Here is a 19,837-nt window from a genome sequence, read left to right on the forward strand (position 1 = left end):
ACATCCATGTAGCAGCATTTCCTGGAATGCACCCATGCAGTTTTTTTCACTTGTTGGATTTTTTTCCTCTTTGTAATCTGACCCCTTTCCCAATCTTATTTCCCATCTTCTCAAACGACAACATGGTATGCTGTAACTTTACAGAAATGCTCACGTCTCTTCTTTATATTTCTGTGCCCTGCTCATATGGTTTACACAGCTGGAAATATACTCGTTCTACCTGTATTGTATGTCTAAATCATAGTCTGCTAAACCACCAAATACACTGATTTAATATGGTTGAGAAAAGTCTTGCATAGAACATTTCCACAGCTATTTGTATTAGAGATGTAAAATTGTATAGAATGGGCCTATGTTGAGTAATTGACTCTATACTACTCATGACCCTATACTTCATTGTGCTACAGTGGAAAGAAAACAAGTTTTAGAATCACAGAAATTGGTTTTAAATCCCTCACTATCTGTGTGAGCCTAGGCAAGTTATAGAATTTTCCTGAGTCCTCATTTCTTCACCTAAATAATGATTGAAACATTTGTTGGGAGGAACAAATGAAATAATGTGTGTAAAACAGCAAAATAATTGGATGTATTTATTTATTATTTTTAATGGGTTAGGTTTTTATGGCTCTGAACTATGTAACAACATGCATCACTTGTCTATTTTAAAAGTGTTCATATTAGGAAGATCATCTTTTTTAGTTAAGTCAGATGTGAACTCACTTAATACAGAATGTATACCTAATGCACTAAAACTTTATAACCATAATCCCTTCAGAAGTTTCTTCTGCTCTCAAGCTGTTTATCAAATGATTTTTGGACTCGTTGGCATTTTGATGTGTTTATAGTAAGCTATGTAATCATTTTACAACTTGACACCAGTGAAACAAATTGCAAATTTTACATATTTTTCTTGAAAAGAGTAAAATGGCTAAGTCAAATCTATGCCATGAAAAATTTAGTAACTTCCAGAAGTGATGTGTGAGGCACCTCTTTTGATTATTAGTAGAAATGACTGGAAGTTTTGACAATATTTTAGATATTGACACAGTTGTAAGTCACAGTAGATTATAAAAGTTTAAATTCTGTTTTAAAATATTCGGGGGTGCCTGGGTGGCTCAGTCGTTAAGCGTCTGCCTTCGGCTCAGGTCATGATCCCAGCGTCCTGGGATCGAGTCCCTCATTGGGCTCCCTGCTCAGCGGGAAGCCTGCTTCTCCCTCTCTCACTCCCCCTGCTTGTGTCCCCTCTCTCACTGTGTCTCTCTCTGTCAAATGAATAAATAAAATCTTTAAAAAAATAATAATAAAAATTCAGGGTGGAGCACCTGGGTGGCTTAATCGTTGAGCGTCTGCCTTCAGCTCAGGTCACGATCTCAGGGTCCTGGGATCAAGCCCTGCATCAGGCTCCACACTTTGCAAGAAGCCTGCTTCTCCCTCTCCCACTCCCCCTGCTTGTGTTCGCTCTGTCACCATATCTCTCTCTGTCAAATAAATAAATAAAAATCTTTAAAAAAAAATATTCAGGGTTTGGGGTACTTGGGTGGCTCAGTCAGTTAGGCATCCAACTCTTGATCTCACCTAAGGTCTCAATCTCAGGGTCATGAGTTCGAGGCCTGTGTTAGGCACCACGCTGGGCATAGAGCCTACTTTAAATAAATAAGTAAATAAAAATAAATATATATTTACTTATTTATTAATGGATATAATATACCTGAATATTCATTTGTAATTACTAATTTGGTATAAATAATTTTCCTTCCTTTAGGTGGCCTATATCTCTTTAATTTATCCTCACTTTATTTTGTTATATGAAACTCTTAAAAAACATCACCATATTTCCTGTTTTTGAGAGATATCATTCCATTTTTCTTAAAGACTGGGATAGGGAGAAATTACTTGAAGCTTGGATGTCCAACCCAGAGAACTGCTGCCAACGATCAGGTGTTCAGATGCCAACTCCACCACCAAGTGGATATAATGCCTGGGACACACTCCCTTCTCCAAGAACTCCAAGGACTACACGCTCTTCTGTCACCTCTCCAGATGAAATAAGTTTATCTCCTGGGGATTTGGACACCAGTTTGGTATGGTCCAGTATTCAATGTACTTCCCATAGTTTTGTGTTTAGTCTTTTAACTTTTAAATTACTTAATATTGTTTCATGGAAGGGGCACCTGGCTGGCTCAGTTGGTTAAGCAGCCAACTCTTGGTTTTGCCTTGGGTCACTATCTCAGGGTTGTTAGATTGAGCCCCATGTCAGACTCTGTGCTGGGTGTGGAGCCTGCTTAAGATTCTCTCACTCTCCCTCTCCTTCTTCCCCTGCCCTTCCCCTTACCCCTGTGCTTTCATTGTCTCAAAATATAGGTATATATATAGTTTCATGGAACCCTTGTAATTGAATCCTATACCCCTCTTAAAGGATTCAGTTATTTCACCCTTTGGTACAAATATTTATTATCACAGAATATTTTTGTTATCTCTGAATTACAGATTGAAAAACAAAGGGTTTTCTTTTCTCATTTCAAAACAGAAAACATAAAAGAGTTTGAGAAAGCCATCTACTATATTTACACTTAAAATCTCTAAGTGCCTAAAGTTTTAAACACACCATACTGAAATATTAAAAGTTGAGTTTGTGATAGGCACCTTAAATTAAAAAAATATGAAAAAATTTTTATGTTTTCTTGAAAACACTTATAATGTATTGATAATTATGTATTTGTTTCAGTTAAGCTTTGGAGTATATCATCTAGATATATTTGTGGAATAAATGTTTGCTTTTTATTGAGAAATAGTACTGCCATTGTCTACATTTTTAATTGGCATACCATTGGTATACTGTTGCAGGAAATTTTGACGTTTCTTTAATGGTTCAGCCACTCAAAATGTGTGATAAAAATGAAAGCATTCTGGGTTTTATCTAGGCCTTCTTGGAAAATAAAATCCAACTTCTCTAATTTGCATCTGTAACATTGGAATGTTTGCTTCTAATAAGTTATTGTTTAGAAGATACATAGTTTTGTAGCAGAGTTCCTTGGGTAGAAATCCTTAAATTCCTACTCTGAATATCTGGGAATTTTTATCTTGAAAACACAAAGTTGCTCTGTTTTTGTAGATTTTCTGGGATGAGAAAAGGCTAAAGAACATGATATTGAAGTGGTTATTTTGCAGTGGACAATTTGATCTTGACCTGAATAGATTTTAATGGTTTGTTTCTTATACTTTTTTTCCCTAAATGCATAGTTGCTGATTAATACATAAATTTGGAATTTAAGAGTTTGACTTGTGCATTAAAACATTTAAGTCCCTTAATAGTTTATAATGAAGTAGGCATGGTATTTGTTATTCAATCAGAAGTAGGCACACTAACTTTAACTTCCCTTATAACTTTGAAACACTTAACTGTATAGTTACTATAGTAGTATTTTTGCCTTAAGCCAGTGAATAAATAAATATATCATTCTCTATCCGAAGTATGACTTTTGTTTAAATCATTGCTTTTCTTCATTTCCAGTGTGACATTTGTATGTGCAGTATTTCTGTATTTGAAGACCCAGTGGATATGCCCTGTGGACATGACTTTTGTAGAGGATGTTGGGAGTCGTGAGTATATGTGCAGCTTAGTATTTCTTACTGCATGATAGCACTCTGATTTGGTAATAAAATTGTCTGCTTTTGATATTTAATGATATGGATTATTCATACTGGTTTCAGAGTTGCGCTAAAATATACTTTTTTTCCTCATTTTTACATCTTCCCATTCAGTAATTAATATTCTTTAGCTTAAATGGAAGGTACTTTTGGTAACAAAGCAGGTATATGGAAGTAAGTTTTCTTAGTATTTAATTTACATTACAACTAATGTAAATTTCAAGCCTACACCTAAGTATTAAGAATAAGGTTTTTTTTATACTCTTAAGAATTTGTAAGCATTGGGGTGCCTGGGTGGCTCAGTCGTTAAGCGTCTGCCCTCAGCTGAGGTCATGATCCCAGGGTCCTGGGATCGAACCCCGCATGGGGCTCCCTGCTCGGCAGGAGGCCTGCTTCTCCCTCTCCCACTCCTCCTGCTTGTGTTCCCTCTCTCACTGTGTCTCTCTCTGTCAAATAAATAAATCTTTAAAAAAAAAAAAAGAATTTGTAAGCATTTGTTTTATGCTTTCTCTAAATTTTTTTGTGACAACCAAATAAATAGCCTTTGAAATCTATAAGAATACATATAAAATTCCTTTTCAGTCAATTCATAGGTTAATGTCTCTTCTAGACATGGTTGGGTACAAATGGGAAATTTATTTTGTTTCTCATGTTTGTCTCTATTCTCCTTCCCATTATCTTGCCAAGATTTATACTCTTATACCATCCATTAACTTTGCTCTAATGTTGCACTTTTCAAGGGAGGTTTATAAACAAAACAAAGGAGAAGATCAATGTAATTAATGAGCAATACAATATCATGTTATCTCTGGAGCACAAAAGTCTACTGACTAATGACCTAAGCAAAGCATGTCATTAGTGATTAAGGAAATCTTAAAACTCGGAAGATTTCAAACTATTCTTTTCCATGGAGTTTCAGGTACCAAGTGTAGGGAGCTGGGGAATACCATGTTGGGTGAGAGAACAAGAACCTGAGCAAATTTTCTGTTGCTGTCTTAAGCAATTTTGCTGAGTATAATTGACATATAATAAACTAAATATTTAAAATAAATAATTTGATAAGCCTTGACATATGTACACACCCATGAAACCATTACCACAGTCAAAATAATGAATATATCCATTACCCCAAAAGTTTCCTCATTTCTCCTTGAAATCCCTCCCACCCTTCTCTGTCTGCCTCCCTCATCCTCCCACCACCTCCTCCCTCCAATTTTTTAGACAACCACTCATCTTTCTGTCATTCTGGTTTCATTTTGAGTGCATTTTCTTTGTTTTCTAAACCAGGATATGGGGGAAGATTTCATTTGGAGGGGAGAAATATTACTGCTTCTTAAAAAGTCAGAATAAATGAGAATATCTTGTCTTTTTTTTTTTTTTAAGATTTTATTTATTTATTTGACAGAGAGATAGAGAACACAAGTAGGCAGAGAAGCAGGCAGAGGGAGAGGGAGAAGCAGGCTCCCCGCAGAGCAGGGAGCCCGATGTGGGACTTGATCCCAGGACCCTGGGATCATGACCTGAACCGAAGGCAGCCGCTTAACCGACTGAGCCACCCAGGCGCCCCTGTCATTGTTTTTAAAACATAGACTAGACTTTACTCTGAATCTAATTAGATAAGATCAAATCGGTACAGCTGATACAGGTTAAAGTGACTGGCGAGGGGCAGGTTTACAATCCAAAGCTAACTTTGACCTAGTTGTAGATGCAGAAAATTTTCCACAGATGCAGTAGTTTATTTAGCTTAAAATTGTTAACTCTGTTGTATTGGGGAGTATTTTCTGGGTTCTACCAAGTTTGCTACTGTTGACCGTGGTTTCTGTGTGAAAAACTAAGCCTCCCCACGGGATTTACTTGAATTTTTTTGAACTTCCTTTACCTCCCTCACCAAACTTATGTCACAGGAACCATCTCCCATACTCAACACAGACTAGCCATGGGAAGTTTATGGTAAGATTTAAATTTGAAAGATCTAATGATTATTTTCTCTGTTACTTTATCAACCTATCTAGGATTCCCCTCCCATCATCCTGCCCGTAGTTCTTGTCAAATCAAGCAGCAGGAAAACCAAGTTCCAGGTTGGGTGATTTATACATTGATAAAACCATTTTTAAATGAATTGCAGTCCTTTCATAGGCATATAGAAAAGAAACTTCTTTGTTTAAGAAGCAAGGAAAAAACGTTAAAGGTCCTAGATTGTTCAAAAACTCTCAATTTATTTTACTCTTCCCTACTCCGTAATGTCATCAATCCAGCCAGATGCTTTGAAGCATCTACTCCAAGGGCTTAAATGAAAGGGAAATTATTATTTTCTACCCAGCCTAGATTATCCTTCCTGCTACTTATTAGTTGTTGATTTACGTAAGTGGTAACCTCCCTGTGCCTCAATTTCCTTATCTATAAAATGGTGATAATAGTAAGTACCTCATATTGTCAGTATACTGTTAAATGGCTTAATATATGAAAAATATTTAAAATGAACAGGGCCTGGAGCATAGTCACTACTCAATAAATGGTAGTTATTATCCTCTTCCTAAGGATGGCTGACCTACAAGATAAAAACATAGGTAAAGTCTGCCCCAGAGTTCTCTCTGTCAACCTTTTTCCTTGACATGACAAGCTCACTTAATTCATTTTCCAAAAAAGTCTATTATAAACCCAAGTCCAACTAATCATTGTTTGTGGCTGCTATTTCAAATAAAAATAGTGTTCCATGATAAACGCACATAGGTCTACTTGTAGCTTGAACAATTTCCTGAGTGCTTTCCCTCGAGACAACCACCGTGCTTTGGTATGCAGCAGCAGAAGTTCATTATGCTTACTTCCCATTTCTTTGCACAGAATACTCAAAAGATGTGTACTTGTGAGTTAAGATTTAATAAAATAAATCAATAAAATGTATTAATAATTAACCAATAATTCATATTTTTATTACTCCATCAAGGATATTCTTAAGTGAAACTGGCTTTTTTTTCTTTAACTGCAAGTGCAAAGCAGTGAAGAATATAAAGTCTACCAGTATAGTTTTAACACCACTGCCATGATTCATGCTAAGGCACTAGCAGTTTTACCTAAAAAATAAAGCAGTTTTAATACCATTATGAAAATACTTTTGACCTCATAAACCCCGTGAAAAGTCTCAGGTCCACAAATCACATTTTGAGAACTGCTGCTCTATAGTATTTCCCCTGAACACTTCATCCATCTTTATTTCTGCCAAATTGTTTTTCTCGACACAGAGTAATACAGGTCATTTTTCCCTGGTAACTAAGATACAGAATGCCTTTCTGTTGGGATATGTCAGAGTTTTGTGGAGCGTGTGCGGTTTTTAAATCATATTGAAAAATAGAGGGCAAGATTTTAAACATGTTGAATTTTAAATGCATATGAGACACTTAAACAAAAGTATTGTGTGTGGTCAAGATCTGTAGCTAAGGAGGGAGATCTGGGCTTTAAACCTCAGAGTCATTAGCGTATAGGTGGTAGTTTAAGTTGGGACTATTTAGATCACCCAGGAAGAGTGAATGAAATGAGAAAGGGGGAAGAGTTTTGGTGTGAAAACCCTAGAGATCAGTAAAACATAAGTGATCAGGAGAGTAAAAAGCACTAGTGAAAAAGATGAATAAGGAGCAACCAAAGGTAAGAAGAATGCCAGGGGAAAATTAAGTCCCAGAAGCCAGAGAAAAGAGAGAATCTGAAAGAAGGAACTGTTTAGCAGTGTCTAATGCTCCAGAGAATTCAAGGCAGATAAAAACTGAGAAGTCTTGAATTCTTGGGCTAATGGGTAGTCTTAATGGCCTTGTTGAGAGCTGGCTATTCAGTGAAGAGGTGACAAAAGCCAGAGTGTTGCCAGTTGAGAAGTGAACGGGATGGACTTGAGGAAGGAATGACAAATCATCAAACTATTTTGTCAAGAAACTGATGTAAAAAGGAAGGGGAGCTAGAAAGGATCATTTAGTTGAGAAATGTTTCAGGGTAGGAGAAAACTTGAGCATATTGATAGTGCCGAAGAAAAGACCCATGAGAGAGACAGACAAACAGAAAGACAGAGACAGAGAGAAAGGATAGGTTTCTGGACTCTGCAAGTTCTGGAGCTGGCCAGAGTACGGATTTGCTTGGGGGGTAAAGAAGGAAGCCTCTTTCACTGAAGTTGAGTAGTGAGAAGGCAAAGATAGCTAAAGACATAGCTAGGTTCAGGGTGTGATAGGGAGGATATTAAGAGAGGTCTCTGTTTTCTTCGAAGTGCCAAGATGAAATTGTCGAAGAAGGTGGAAATGGACCAGAGGGAGCAGATCTGATGAGATCTCAGTTAGCTTGATTTTTTTTTTTTTTTAAGTGTAGTTGAATTAAGACACTGAGAGAACCAAAGGAAAAATACTGCAGGTAGAATAATCAAACTGTTGATGGTGATCACTAGAGAATGGTGACTTAGTTGCCTGGTTTTCCATTTATTTTCTCTAGGTTTAAGTGTTAAATCACACTTCAAAAGCTAATTTGTTTCTTGTTTTTCCATGGGGAATAATAATAAAAATAAAGCTCTAGCTAAAATTTATAAATTCTTATTCTATGCCAGGCACCCTGCAGATATTCATACACATTATATCTTATAATCTGTGTAACAATCCCAAGAAGTGCTTATTATTATCTCCATTTTACAGATAGTGAAACTGAGGGGCAGAGCAGGTAAATAAATTGCTGAAGATCATATGACTTGTTAGTGGCAGACCTGGAATTCTCTAACTCAAAATCCTGCTCCTTAACCACTTACTTCACCTTGGGCTAGATTCCTGCCACTCTCCAGGATACCTTTTCCCTACTACCTCAACTAGTGTGCCTAGAGTAGGACATGCACCTTAATACTCGTCTAAATGAAATATAAGGGGATAGTCTTTTCTTCAAAAAGGTATGCTATCTTCCAATGCCACTCCCAAATCTCTTGGATTAGCCATGATTTAATTCTATATAATTGTTTCTTTTTCTCGATAGAATATCAAGAATTGAATATGATCTTTCTAAACCACTCATTTCTGAAATTTTAATGTTAAAGATAATGTTTCAGATTTTTAGAGAGGATAAAGCAAAAGAAGAACATTGTAAAAAAATAATGTGTATATAACAAACACAAGTATATGTGTGTATAAATGAATGAATGAATGGTTGGGCAGGTAGTGAGTGTTCAATAATATTTGTAAATTATATGAATCAGTGTATTACAATTAATATTTCATACTTTGTTCATTGGTTCATTTCTAACAGAAAATTCAGCATAAAGAAAAAGTTCTTAGAATGTGCAAATAAATTATATTCTTCCTTTTTTTCTGTCAATTGATAATTTTAACAGGTTTTTGAATCTAAAAATTCAGGAAGGTGAAGCTCACAACATTTTCTGCCCTGCATATGATTGCTTCCAACTTGTGCCTGTGGATATCATAGAAAGTGTAGTTTCTAAGGAGATGGACAAACGATATCTACAGTTTGATATTAAGGTATGCTGCCAGTTATCTGATTTCATTTTCATTTTAATTTTATTAAACTGTATAACATTTTATTTAATTTTTTGTTTTATTTTTGAAAACACATAGAACAATGACTGACTTTTGTCTCCCAGAAAAACTGCATGAAGGAATGATGGCATTAATTAAAGTTTTAAGCTAAAGCATTATTTTTTTTTAAAGATTTTATTTATTTGAGAGAGAGAGCATGTACGTACATGCGAGTATGGGGAGGGCAGAGAAAGGAGAGAGAGAATCCCAAGCAGGTTCCACGCTCAGCACGGAGCCCAACGTGGGGCTTGATCTCACGACTCTGAGATCATGACCTGAGCCAAAATCAAGAGTCAGACACTTAACTGACTGAGCCACCCAGGCTCCCTAAAGCATTATTTTATGGTCATGATAGATAAAATAAAAATAAAAATAAAAAATTGAAATAGTAATTTACAAAAAAAAAAAAAACTTGGTCAAAACTATTTACTGATTTGCCTGTTGAACTTTTAAAACTGATCAAGGCAGTGTTCAAAGTAAATAGTACCTATTTGCAGTTTCCCAAAAGGTATATTTTAGACTTCTAAATGTAAATATTCAGAAATAAAGATTATCAACTTGGAATGGGTTTTTTTCAAAAAATAGTTTCATATGATGAATTATAATGTTTCTCTTTTTTTCTATATTTATTTGCATTTAAGAATTGTCCAGGGGCGCCTGGGTGGCTCAGTCGTTAAGCATCTGCCTTCAGCTCAGGTCATGATCCCAGGGTCCTGGGATCGAGCCCCGCATCAGGCTCCCTGCTCAGTGGGAAGCCTGCTTCTCCCTCTCCCACTCTCCCTGCTTGTGTTTCCTCTCTCGCTGTGTCTCTATCAAATAAGTGAAATCTTTAAAAAAAAAAAAAAAAAGAATTGTCCAGAAGTATGCAAGTTACTTTCTTGTGTGGTTTAAAAATTATACTTTGGGGGTGCTTGGGTGGCTCAGTCAGTTAAGTGTCTGACTCTTTTTTTTTTCTTTTTTTTAAGATTTTATTTATTTATTTGAGAGAGAGATAGTGACAGAGATAGCAAGAGAAAGCACAAGCAGGGAGGAGAGGGAGAAGCAGGCTCCTGCTGAGCAGGGAGCCCAACGCAGGGCTCAATCCCAGGACCCTGGGATCATCATGACCTGATCTAAAGGCAGACACTTAACTGACTGAGCCACCCAGGCGCCCTGAGTGTCCGACTCTGGATTTCAGCTCAGGTCATGATCTGTGGGTCGTGGGATTGAGCCCCATGTTGGGTTCTGTGCTCAGTGGGAAGTCTGCTTAAGATTTTCTCTCTCCCGGGGCGCCTGGGTGGCTCAGATGGTTGGGCATCTGCCTTCAGCTCGGGTCGTGATCCCAGGGTCCTGGGATCGAGCCCCGCATCGGGCTCCTGGCTCGGCAGGGAGCCTGCTTCTCCCTCTCCCTCTGCCTCTGCCTCTCCCCCTGCTCATGCTCTCTATCTCTGTGTCTCAAGTGAATAAATAAAATCTTTAAAAAAAAAAAAAAAAAGATTTTCTCTCTCTCTGCCTTTGCCCCTCCCGCCATAGGCATGCACACTTGCTCTCTGTCTCTAAAAAAAAAAAAAGTGCAGATTTTTTTTGTAGTCTAAGCCATATGACATACAGACTTTTCCAAAAGATGTCCTGCTGTTTTGTAATGAAGCATCATAATCCTGATTTTTATGTATTATTGGGGTGCCATTTAGAAATTTACAGTACCAATGCAACTAATAATCATATAATTATTTTCCATCAGAAAAGCAGCACATTGTATGAGAAAACATTTTTAAATTACACATTTTCTGTGTGAATAATTGCATTTTTACTTCATCATCTACCTGGTTTTTAGATTAAAGAAAACATAAATTTAAAAAGTCACATTGTTACTAAGGTAATTACCTCTTTTTTCCTTCTTACTAAGTTCCATACTTTCTGGTACTATTTTAAGTATCTCTTGAGACTGATTATTCCTTTTTTTTTTAGTTCACCCTTTTTTCCCCTCTAAAGTAAATTGACATGGGATCACTCAGAATTAAGAGTTCAAATAGTTCTGTTGTATTTTATTATTGCTGTTTCAACAGGCCTTCGTTGAAAATAATCCTGCCATTAAATGGTGTCCTACTCCAGGCTGTGAAAGAGCAGTCAGACTTACAAAACAAGGGTCAAATACATCTGGGTCTGATACACTCAACTTTCCCTTGCTCAGAGCTCCTGCTGTGGACTGTGGAAAAGGACACCTCTTCTGCTGGTCAGTATAAGACAAGTTGGAATCAGCCTAATCACCTAACAGTTTTTAAAGAGACTTTGCACCTTGAATTAGGCCTTTGGAGTGTAGTATATTTGACATCATTCTTATTAATTTAAAAAATGTGTGATGAGTAGTCATAATTTATATTTATTGTGTGCTTGATTTGTACCAAATTTGTATGCCAGATATTTTCACATATTGAATTCTCCCAATAACTCTATGAGTTGAGTGTTATTATTATACCCATTTTACAGATAAAGAAACTTAGGCATAGAGAAGTTTCCCAGGGTTATGCAGCTAAGAAATGGCAGAAATGGGATTAGAGCCCAGCCTTGATTCCAGAGCCCATGCACTTAAACTCTAGTAACAAATTGCTGAGAATAGATTAGAACATGTTTAGAACTTTATACTTGTTTTCTTAAAATTGAAGACTCCGGCAGTGATTCTTTTTTTTTTTTTTTTTTTTAAGATTTTATTTATTTATTTTGAGAGAGAGAGAATGAGAGAGAACACATGAGAGGGGATAGGGCCAGAGGGCAAAGCAGACTCCCTGCCGAGCAGGGAGCCCGATGCGGGACTCGATCCAGGGACTCCAGGATCATGACCTGAGCCGAAGGCAGTTGCTTAACCAACTGAGCCACCCAGGCGCCCTCCGGCAGTGATTCTTAACCATGGATGCCCAGAATTAACTAAGACCCGTTTTCCCAAATTTTGATCATAGGCCCCAACAAGTAAGATTTTGATTTAGTAGGCTTTGGAGTAGGGCCCCCAAAAAGAAGCTTATAGGTGGTTCTAATGCACAGTCCTAGTTAAGAATCACTTTGTGTGTCTTGTGTTTTTTAACTATATGTCTGACATCAGCATTTAACTGTATGTCTGACTATCAGCATTCTGCATTATTCAGAGTAGATTCAATGATAATTAGCTGTTGTTGTTTATTTAGGTAATTAAATGATCAGAAAAAGAAATAGTATTTGTTCTCCTTTTTTCTCATTTCCAGATTTATCACGTATGCAAGGGTATGCCTTAGATGAATATAAGACTCTACTTATTTACTTATCAGAAACCAAAGTCAAATTATAGCACTGCTAAATAGTTTTAAAAAGGCATAGTTATGGAAATATTCCTACCCTGAAAGGTCTATTTCTTACCCTCGTCATCATTATCATTAGCTAAAAATATTTCTTGAATTGCCAGGCTATGTATAGCACTGAACTCTCTAGGTCAGGTGTCAGAAAACTACTGTCCCCACCAATTTTTATTGGAACATAGCCACACCCGTTCATGCCAGTTTATTTTCTGTGACTGCTTTCAGGCCATGGCAGCATTACATAGTTCCGACAGAAACCATATGGCCTACAAAACCCAAAATATTTGCCATTTGGTTCTTTACAGAAAAAGTTTGCTAGACTCCTCTGCCAAGTGCTTGAATGAAGTGATTAATGAAAGGAAAATCATATTGGCTACTTTGATGGCTAAATCAGACTCAGCAAGGAAAATAGCAACAGAATATTGAATAATAGATTATATCCACATGCCTTATAGTAATTTTTCAAAACATTTACAAGACAGATTCATAATTTTTAGTTTTACATGTTTTACTATTTGCTGATTGGTTCTTAACTCCACCTCACTACCTCACTAGAAGAGTTCAGGATCCAGCTCAGGAGTGACAAGTGAGTTAATGAATACACATAAGCTTAATTTTTCATAAATAAATAGTCCTTAGAGGAATATGAACCCACTTTACTATAACATAAGAATACTACAGTAAAAAAAAATAAAGGAGCAAATAAATAAAATCTTTAAAATAAATAAATAAATAAAGGAGCTTCCTCTTTTGAGTTAGTGTGGAGTTTCTTCAAAAACTTAAGCTCATGTGCCCTAAGGTACCCCACTGTGTGCACCCTGTGCATCTAAGATGGTACTAATCAGAGGTGCCTAGGCGGCTCAATCGGTTAAGTGACTGACTTTGGCTCAGGTCACAATCTCAGGGTCCTGGGATGGAGTCCTGTGTCATAGGCTCCATGCTCAGTGGGGAGTCTGCTTGCCCTGTCCCCCCCACTTGTGCACGCTCTCTCTCTCTCTCTCGTTTTCTCTCAGGTAAAGAAATAAAATCTTTATTTAAAAAAAAAGCCTGAGGGCGCCTGGGTGGCTCAGTTGGTTAAGCGACTGCCTTTGGCTCAGGTCATGATCCTGGAGTGTCTGGATCGAGTCCCGCATCAGGCTCCCTGCTGGGCAGGGAGTCTGCTTTGCCCTCTGACCCTCCCCCCTCTCATGTGCTCTCTTTCATTCTCTCTCTCTCAAATAAATAAATAAAATCTTTTAAAAAATTTAAAAAAATTAAAAAATTTTAAAAAGCCTGAAAGGGGGTGCCTGAGTGGCTCAGTCAGTTAAGCATCTGCCTTCCACTCCCATCATGATCCCGGAGTCCCCAGATCCAGCCCTGCCTGGGGCTCCCTGCTCAGCAGGAAGTCTGCTTCTCCCTCTGCCCTTTACCCTGCATGTACTCTCTCTAGCTCTCTCTCAAATAAATGAATAAAATCTTCAAAAAATAAAAAATAAATTTAAGAAGCCTAAAAAGTAAATAAAATAAAATGGTACTAATCATGTATTATCCTTGGGAAAATTTAGAAAAGTTATCACATAAATCGATTTCTGAGTTCTCTGTTCATGTAAACATCCTGATTGAAAAAGGCTAATTTAAGAGGATTGGTGGAGAAGCTACAAAAATAGAAAATATAAATATAAATTAGTAAAACACTTAGAAGATAAGGAGAAGAAAGCATTTGCTAAGATCAGAGAATAATAAAGTTTTGAAGGGAAAAGAAGAACCTGTGATTAGCATTGTCTTCTTAAGCTCTGTGGTTTCTATGGTCTGGCTTTTACTAGTTTTTACTACAGATGAGCTTTCAATTTTTTTCACTTTTCACTTATTACTATAAGGCATGTGGATATAATCAATTATTCAAAGGTATTCTTCCCTACCTTTGTACATTACAAGTAATAAGTTTGGTTTGACTAAACATGACAAAACTAGTGGAAAAACCTACCAATATAGGTTAGACTCTAAAAGCTATATGAATGAGTCTATAAATATATATGGTGCTATAAATGTACATTTCTAGACCAATGTTTGGAGAAATATATTCACTTATTTTTTCTCACACCCCAAAATATCGGGCTGGTTATACTCAAGATTCACTGGAGATGATATATCAAGACCACAGGCCCTCTTTTGACTTTTATCCCAGTTCAGGGGATCTATGAATGGCCACATGGATTCAAGGTCACATTTGGTAATTATTTACTCTTTCTCCTGTTCATAAGGGTAGTAGAGAGCTTAGCAAATAAAACCATCATTTACTGGACATAACAATTCTAGTTCTAATTCTAAATCCTATTCTAGGATTTTTACATTGCCTGCTTTAACTCTCTAGGCATTAATTTGCAGTCTCTGTTTTTAAAAACATTCTTATCTTCCTACTCTTATTCATATAGTATAAGAGCTTTGCCTATAATCAGAAATTTCTTTTTTTTTTTTTTTAAAGATTTTATTTATTTATTTGGCAGAGAGAGACAGCGAGAGAGGGAACACAAGTAGGGGGAGAGGGAGAGGGAGAAGCAGGCTTCCCGCCGAGCACGGAACCTCATGCGGGGCTCGATCCCAGGACCCTGGGATCATGACCTGAGCCGAAGGCAGACGCTTAACGACTGAGCCACCCAGGCGCCCCTATAATCAGAAATTTCTAAAAATTAAAAAAAAGAAATTCTAGGAATTCTGCTGCCCTTATCTACTATTTCAAAGAGAGGCAAAATCTGTATGCAAAAGGAGGCTTTATAAGAGATATCTTCATAAAATAAAGGCATATGATTCTGGGTTTTGCTTCTTTCTTTCTCCAGAAAGCTCAGAACTATTCTCTAAAGATGATTACAAAAAACACAAGAAAAGGCAATAATAGTTCTTTCTTTTTAAGAGCTGCGTGCTATGTGTGCCTGGATATAACTGAACGTATTTATTGATAGGAGGGAAGGTAGGAGTAGACATTCCCCTTCCCACCACAGTATAGCCCTTTCTCTTTTTTTTTTTTTTAAAGATTTTATTTATTTATTTGAAAGAGAGAGAGCGAGAGAGAGAACACAAGCGGGAGGAGTGGGAGAGGGAGAAGCAGGCTTCCCGTGGAGCAGGGAGCCCAATGTGGGGCTCGATCCCAGGACCCTGGGATCGTGACCTGAGCCGAAGGCAGACGCTTAACAACTGAGCCACCCAGGCGCCTCTATAGCCCTTTCTCTTGTAACTTGTTCACCCACCACTTCTGTGCCTTTATTAACTAAACCTAGAATGTTTTCTCCCCCTAGCCTATATAATTATATTTTGTCTGATTTGACAATATTGTCCCTGGACAGTGTTCATAACTTGAGCCAATGACCATCTCCCCTCTGTTTTTATTAAGTAGAATATGCTATTGTGTAACATCTGTGCCCTCTGAACAAACACAGTCTTTCTTTTCTGAGGCATCTCTTTAAAGATTTGCTCTTGGGGGTGCTTAGGTGGCTCAGTTGGTTAAGCATTCGACTTTTGATTTTTGCTCAGGTCATGATCTCAGGGTCCTGGGATCAAGGCCCACATCAGACTCTGCACTCAGCGCAGAGTCTGCTGGTCCCTCTCCCTCTGCCCCTCCCCCCGTTTGTACTTTCTATCTCTAAAATAAATAAAATCTTTTTAAAAATAAAAAATAAAGATTTGTTGTCAAAAATGCTTCTTCATACCACCCAAATTCTAATCTAATCTAATCTGAGGAAAAGAACTCAAATTTAACCTTATGTATAGTGGTCATTTCTCTCCTGTTTCGCCTCATAGTGTCCCCAGTCCCTTTAATCTCTAGCGTTGCCACTGGAAATGGAGAGACTTAAAATGGAATTCATCTCTTCTAAATCCATAGACAGTCAAATATAAGAGTTATTCAATAAAATTGACTGGCATGAATATTCTAAACAATAATATTGTGTGGTTTTTAATATATCACCCAGCTGTGGAACATTTATTTACTGAACTATGCAAAGAAACCTTTTAATAGTGTCACCATCACCATGAAACAAATTGAACCCAGTAAGATTTGGATTACAGAGATACAACTGATGAGAAATCACAGCATCAGGTTTCTAGTCCACTGAAGTTTCCAGTGAATCAGAGTATAATGTGCAGATTTGTCGGGTATTTCGGGAAATTTCACAAGTGAATGTGCATTAATACATTAATATTGTCATCAACTCGTTCTGTTTTCCTCCAATATCCACAATAAGGATTTTGATAAAACCTACTCTCCTGTTAGGATCATGAATCTTGATTGAATTAAAGCGTAGCTTCATGCTTCATCTCCTTCACAGACTTCACAGACAGTGGACTCTTTAAGAGTCCTCTGGGCAAAATAAATGTTGTTCTTGTTTGTGGGCCCTAATAGTTGAGTCTTATCTTCGCTTGCAAAATTAGAGTCTCAGTTCCTTAGCTTAATAGCCCTGGTTCTGGAAAAAGATTTTTCCAGACTGGCAGTATTTAGCTATTTAAGTATCAGAGCCCTGCCAACAAGCAGAACCTATTCTCCAGCTTGTCCGTAGACCCAGAAATGAAACATGATATTTATGTGATAGAAATTGATCATAAGACCCTGTTTAAATATCATGTCTACTCTATACAAAGTATCATACTCATCTAAATAAATACTGTTGAAAGTTCAATTTATCAGGCTTTAGTGGAGCACATGATTGACATTAATCGGGAGACACAGGGCCTACCTTTGAGACTTAACTGCCACTAACTAGCTGTGTGACTTGATGATAAACAAGCATCCTCTCTTATAATACAGTAATACAGTTGAAGCCTTTGTAACTGATGCAATCAGCACAAAATGTACTAGTTCCAAAGCCAAACTATTTGGCTTCAAATCTCAGCTCATCTGCTTGCTATCTGTGTGACCTTTGGCAGAGTACTGAGCCTCTCCATGCATGTAAAATGGGGATAATAGTACCAATTTCAAACAATTGTTATGTGGATTAAATGAGTCGGTACGGGGCGCCTGGGTGGCTCAGTCATTAAGCCTTCGGCTCAGGTCATGATCCCAGGGTCCCGGGATCGAGCCCCACCATCAGGCTCTCTGCTCCGTGGGAAGCCTTCTTCACCCTCTCCCACTCCCCCTGCTTGTGTTCCCTCTCTCGCTATGTCTCTCTCTGTCAAATAAATAAAATCTTTAAAAAATAAATAAATAAATAAATGAGTCGGTACATGTAAGGAATTACAGCATTGCCTGATATACTCAAAAATATTCTTGTTTAGGGCGCCTGGGTGGCTCAGATGGTTAAGCGTCTGCCTTCGGCTCAGGTCGTGATCCCAGGGTCCTGGGATCGAGTCCCGTATCGGGCTCCCTGCTCCTTGGGAGCCTGCTTCTCTCTCTCTCTCTCTCTCTCTGTCTCTCATGAATAAATAAATAAAATCTTTAAAAAAAAAAAAATTCTTGTTTAGAGCGAGAGAGGCAGGGGGAGGGGCAGAGGGAAAGGAAGAGAACCTTAAGCAGGCTCCACACCCAGTAAAGAGCCAGATGTGGGGCTCAGTCTCACAACCCTGAGTTCATGACCTGAGCCAAAATCAAGAGTCGGATGCTTAACTGACTGAGCCACCCAGGCACCCCAAAAATTTTGTTTTTTTTTAAATTATAATTCTTAATTTGTTAATTAAGGGAGAAAGTTGTCTAAAGGAGGAGAATCATAAAATGAGGATATCTACTTAGGATGGGTCATTAATAAAGTTCTAAAATGGCAGTGAACTGAAATTGTCAACATTTTTTTTAAGAGGGAGGCGTTACCTTTATTTTTTTTTTTACTGTACTATAAACATGTAATGTGATAAAAATTGTTACAATGGCAATCCTATTAACAGTGCATAAATGTATCAAAGTGGCACACGTGTATACTTTAAATTCACACAGTGTTACGTGTCAAATATATCCCAAAAAAATTGGAAACAAAAAAAACCCTTTTTTTAAAAATTTTGTCTCTTTATTAGAGAAAGAGAGCACAAGTAGGGGGGAGAGGAAGGGAGAGGGAGAAGCAGGCTCCTCGCTGAGCAGAGAGCCCAATGTGGGGCTCAATCTCAGGACCCTGGGATCATGACTCGAGCCAAAGGCAGACACTTAACTGACTGAGCCACCCAGGCACTCTAAGAAAAAAATTTTTTAATTAAAAGCTTGCATAAATGAAATGTTTCAGATCATGCTTTCAAAGTATTTTATAACATTTTATAATAAATTTTTCCCACCTACTTGGTTTTTTTAATTCAATTAATTTACATATGTATTATTAGTTTCAGATGTAGAGGTCAGTGATTCATCAGTCTTATATAATACCCAGGGTTCATTACATCACGTACCCTTCTTAACGTCCATCACCCAGTTACCCAATCCCCCTACCCACCTCCCCTCCAGCAACCCTGTTTGTTTCCTATGATTAAGAGTCTCTTATGGTTTGTCTCCCTCTCTGATTTTGTTTTATTTTTTCCTCTCTTCCCCTATGATCCTCTGTTTTGTTTCTTAAATCCCACATCTGAGTGAGATCATATGATAATTGCCTTTCTCTGATTGACTTTTTTGCTTAGCATAATATCCTCTAGTTCCATTCACATCATTGCAAATGGCAAGGCTTCATTTTTTTGATGGCTGAGTAGTAGTTTAGAGTGTGTGTGTGTGTGTGTGTGTGTGTACCCCACATCTTTTTTATCCATTCATCTGTCTACGGACATCTGGGCTCTTTCCATAGTTTGGCTATTGTGGACATTGCTCCTATAAACATTGGAGTGCAGATGCCCCTTTGGATCATTATATTTCTATCTTTGGGGTAAATACCCAGGAGTGCAGAAATTGTCAGCTTCTTGGTAGGAATTTCCCATCAGGTTATGAAACTTTAGTAGAACGTTTTTCCTTTTCCAGAATCCTTTGGAGCCAGTGTATGTTCCTGCCAGTGGTTGTGCATAGTCACAAATTTTCAAGGAAAGAGCCATTCCTTTAATCTCTTGATATTAGTTAACCATGATATTTGGACAGGGTTAAGGATTTTATATTAGTCTTTTTTTTCCTTTATAACGAAGCACTTTTTCCCCTTAGTGAACCCACTCTACTGGTGTGTCTAAATTTCAGTTGACTGTGTGGCAAAATTCTTCTTCCAGTTCCCTTGGTTTTAGTGACATTTTGAGGTACAGTCTCAACAACAGGTACTAGGCCTCTCAGAATATTTGTCACCAGTCATCTGTGTCTTGGTTAAAACTTTGTTCAGGAATTTAGCTTTCCAGTATCTACAGAACATTCCAGTCTCTTTATTACTTGTCTCAGAATAACATCTCTCCTTACACTTGGCATAATTCAGATTATCAATCACATAATGTCTGGTA

General features: G+C 37.5%; 1 protein-coding gene across 6 annotated transcripts in view; it reads left to right on the forward strand.

Annotated features, from left to right (window-relative positions):
- ANKIB1 (ankyrin repeat and IBR domain containing 1) overlaps positions 1-19,837 on the forward strand; it is a 146,933-nt gene that overhangs the window by 89,902 nt on the left and 37,194 nt on the right. For all 6 annotated transcript variants that reach the window (XM_035020536.1, XM_035020534.1, XM_035020535.1 and 3 more), the window contains 4 exons: positions 1,873-2,081; positions 3,512-3,600; positions 8,990-9,134; positions 11,237-11,403. In XM_035020536.1, the coding sequence (XP_034876427.1) occupies positions 1,873-2,081; positions 3,512-3,600; positions 8,990-9,134; positions 11,237-11,403 (610 nt within the window). The remainder of the gene's footprint in view (positions 1-1,872; positions 2,082-3,511; positions 3,601-8,989; positions 9,135-11,236; positions 11,404-19,837) is intronic.

The sequence above is a fragment of the Mirounga leonina genome, unplaced genomic scaffold (genome assembly GCF_011800145.1).
Source record: "Mirounga leonina isolate KUSES-001 unplaced genomic scaffold, KU_Mleo_1.0 Mir_174, whole genome shotgun sequence".
Lineage (NCBI taxonomy): Eukaryota > Metazoa > Chordata > Mammalia > Carnivora > Phocidae > Mirounga > Mirounga leonina.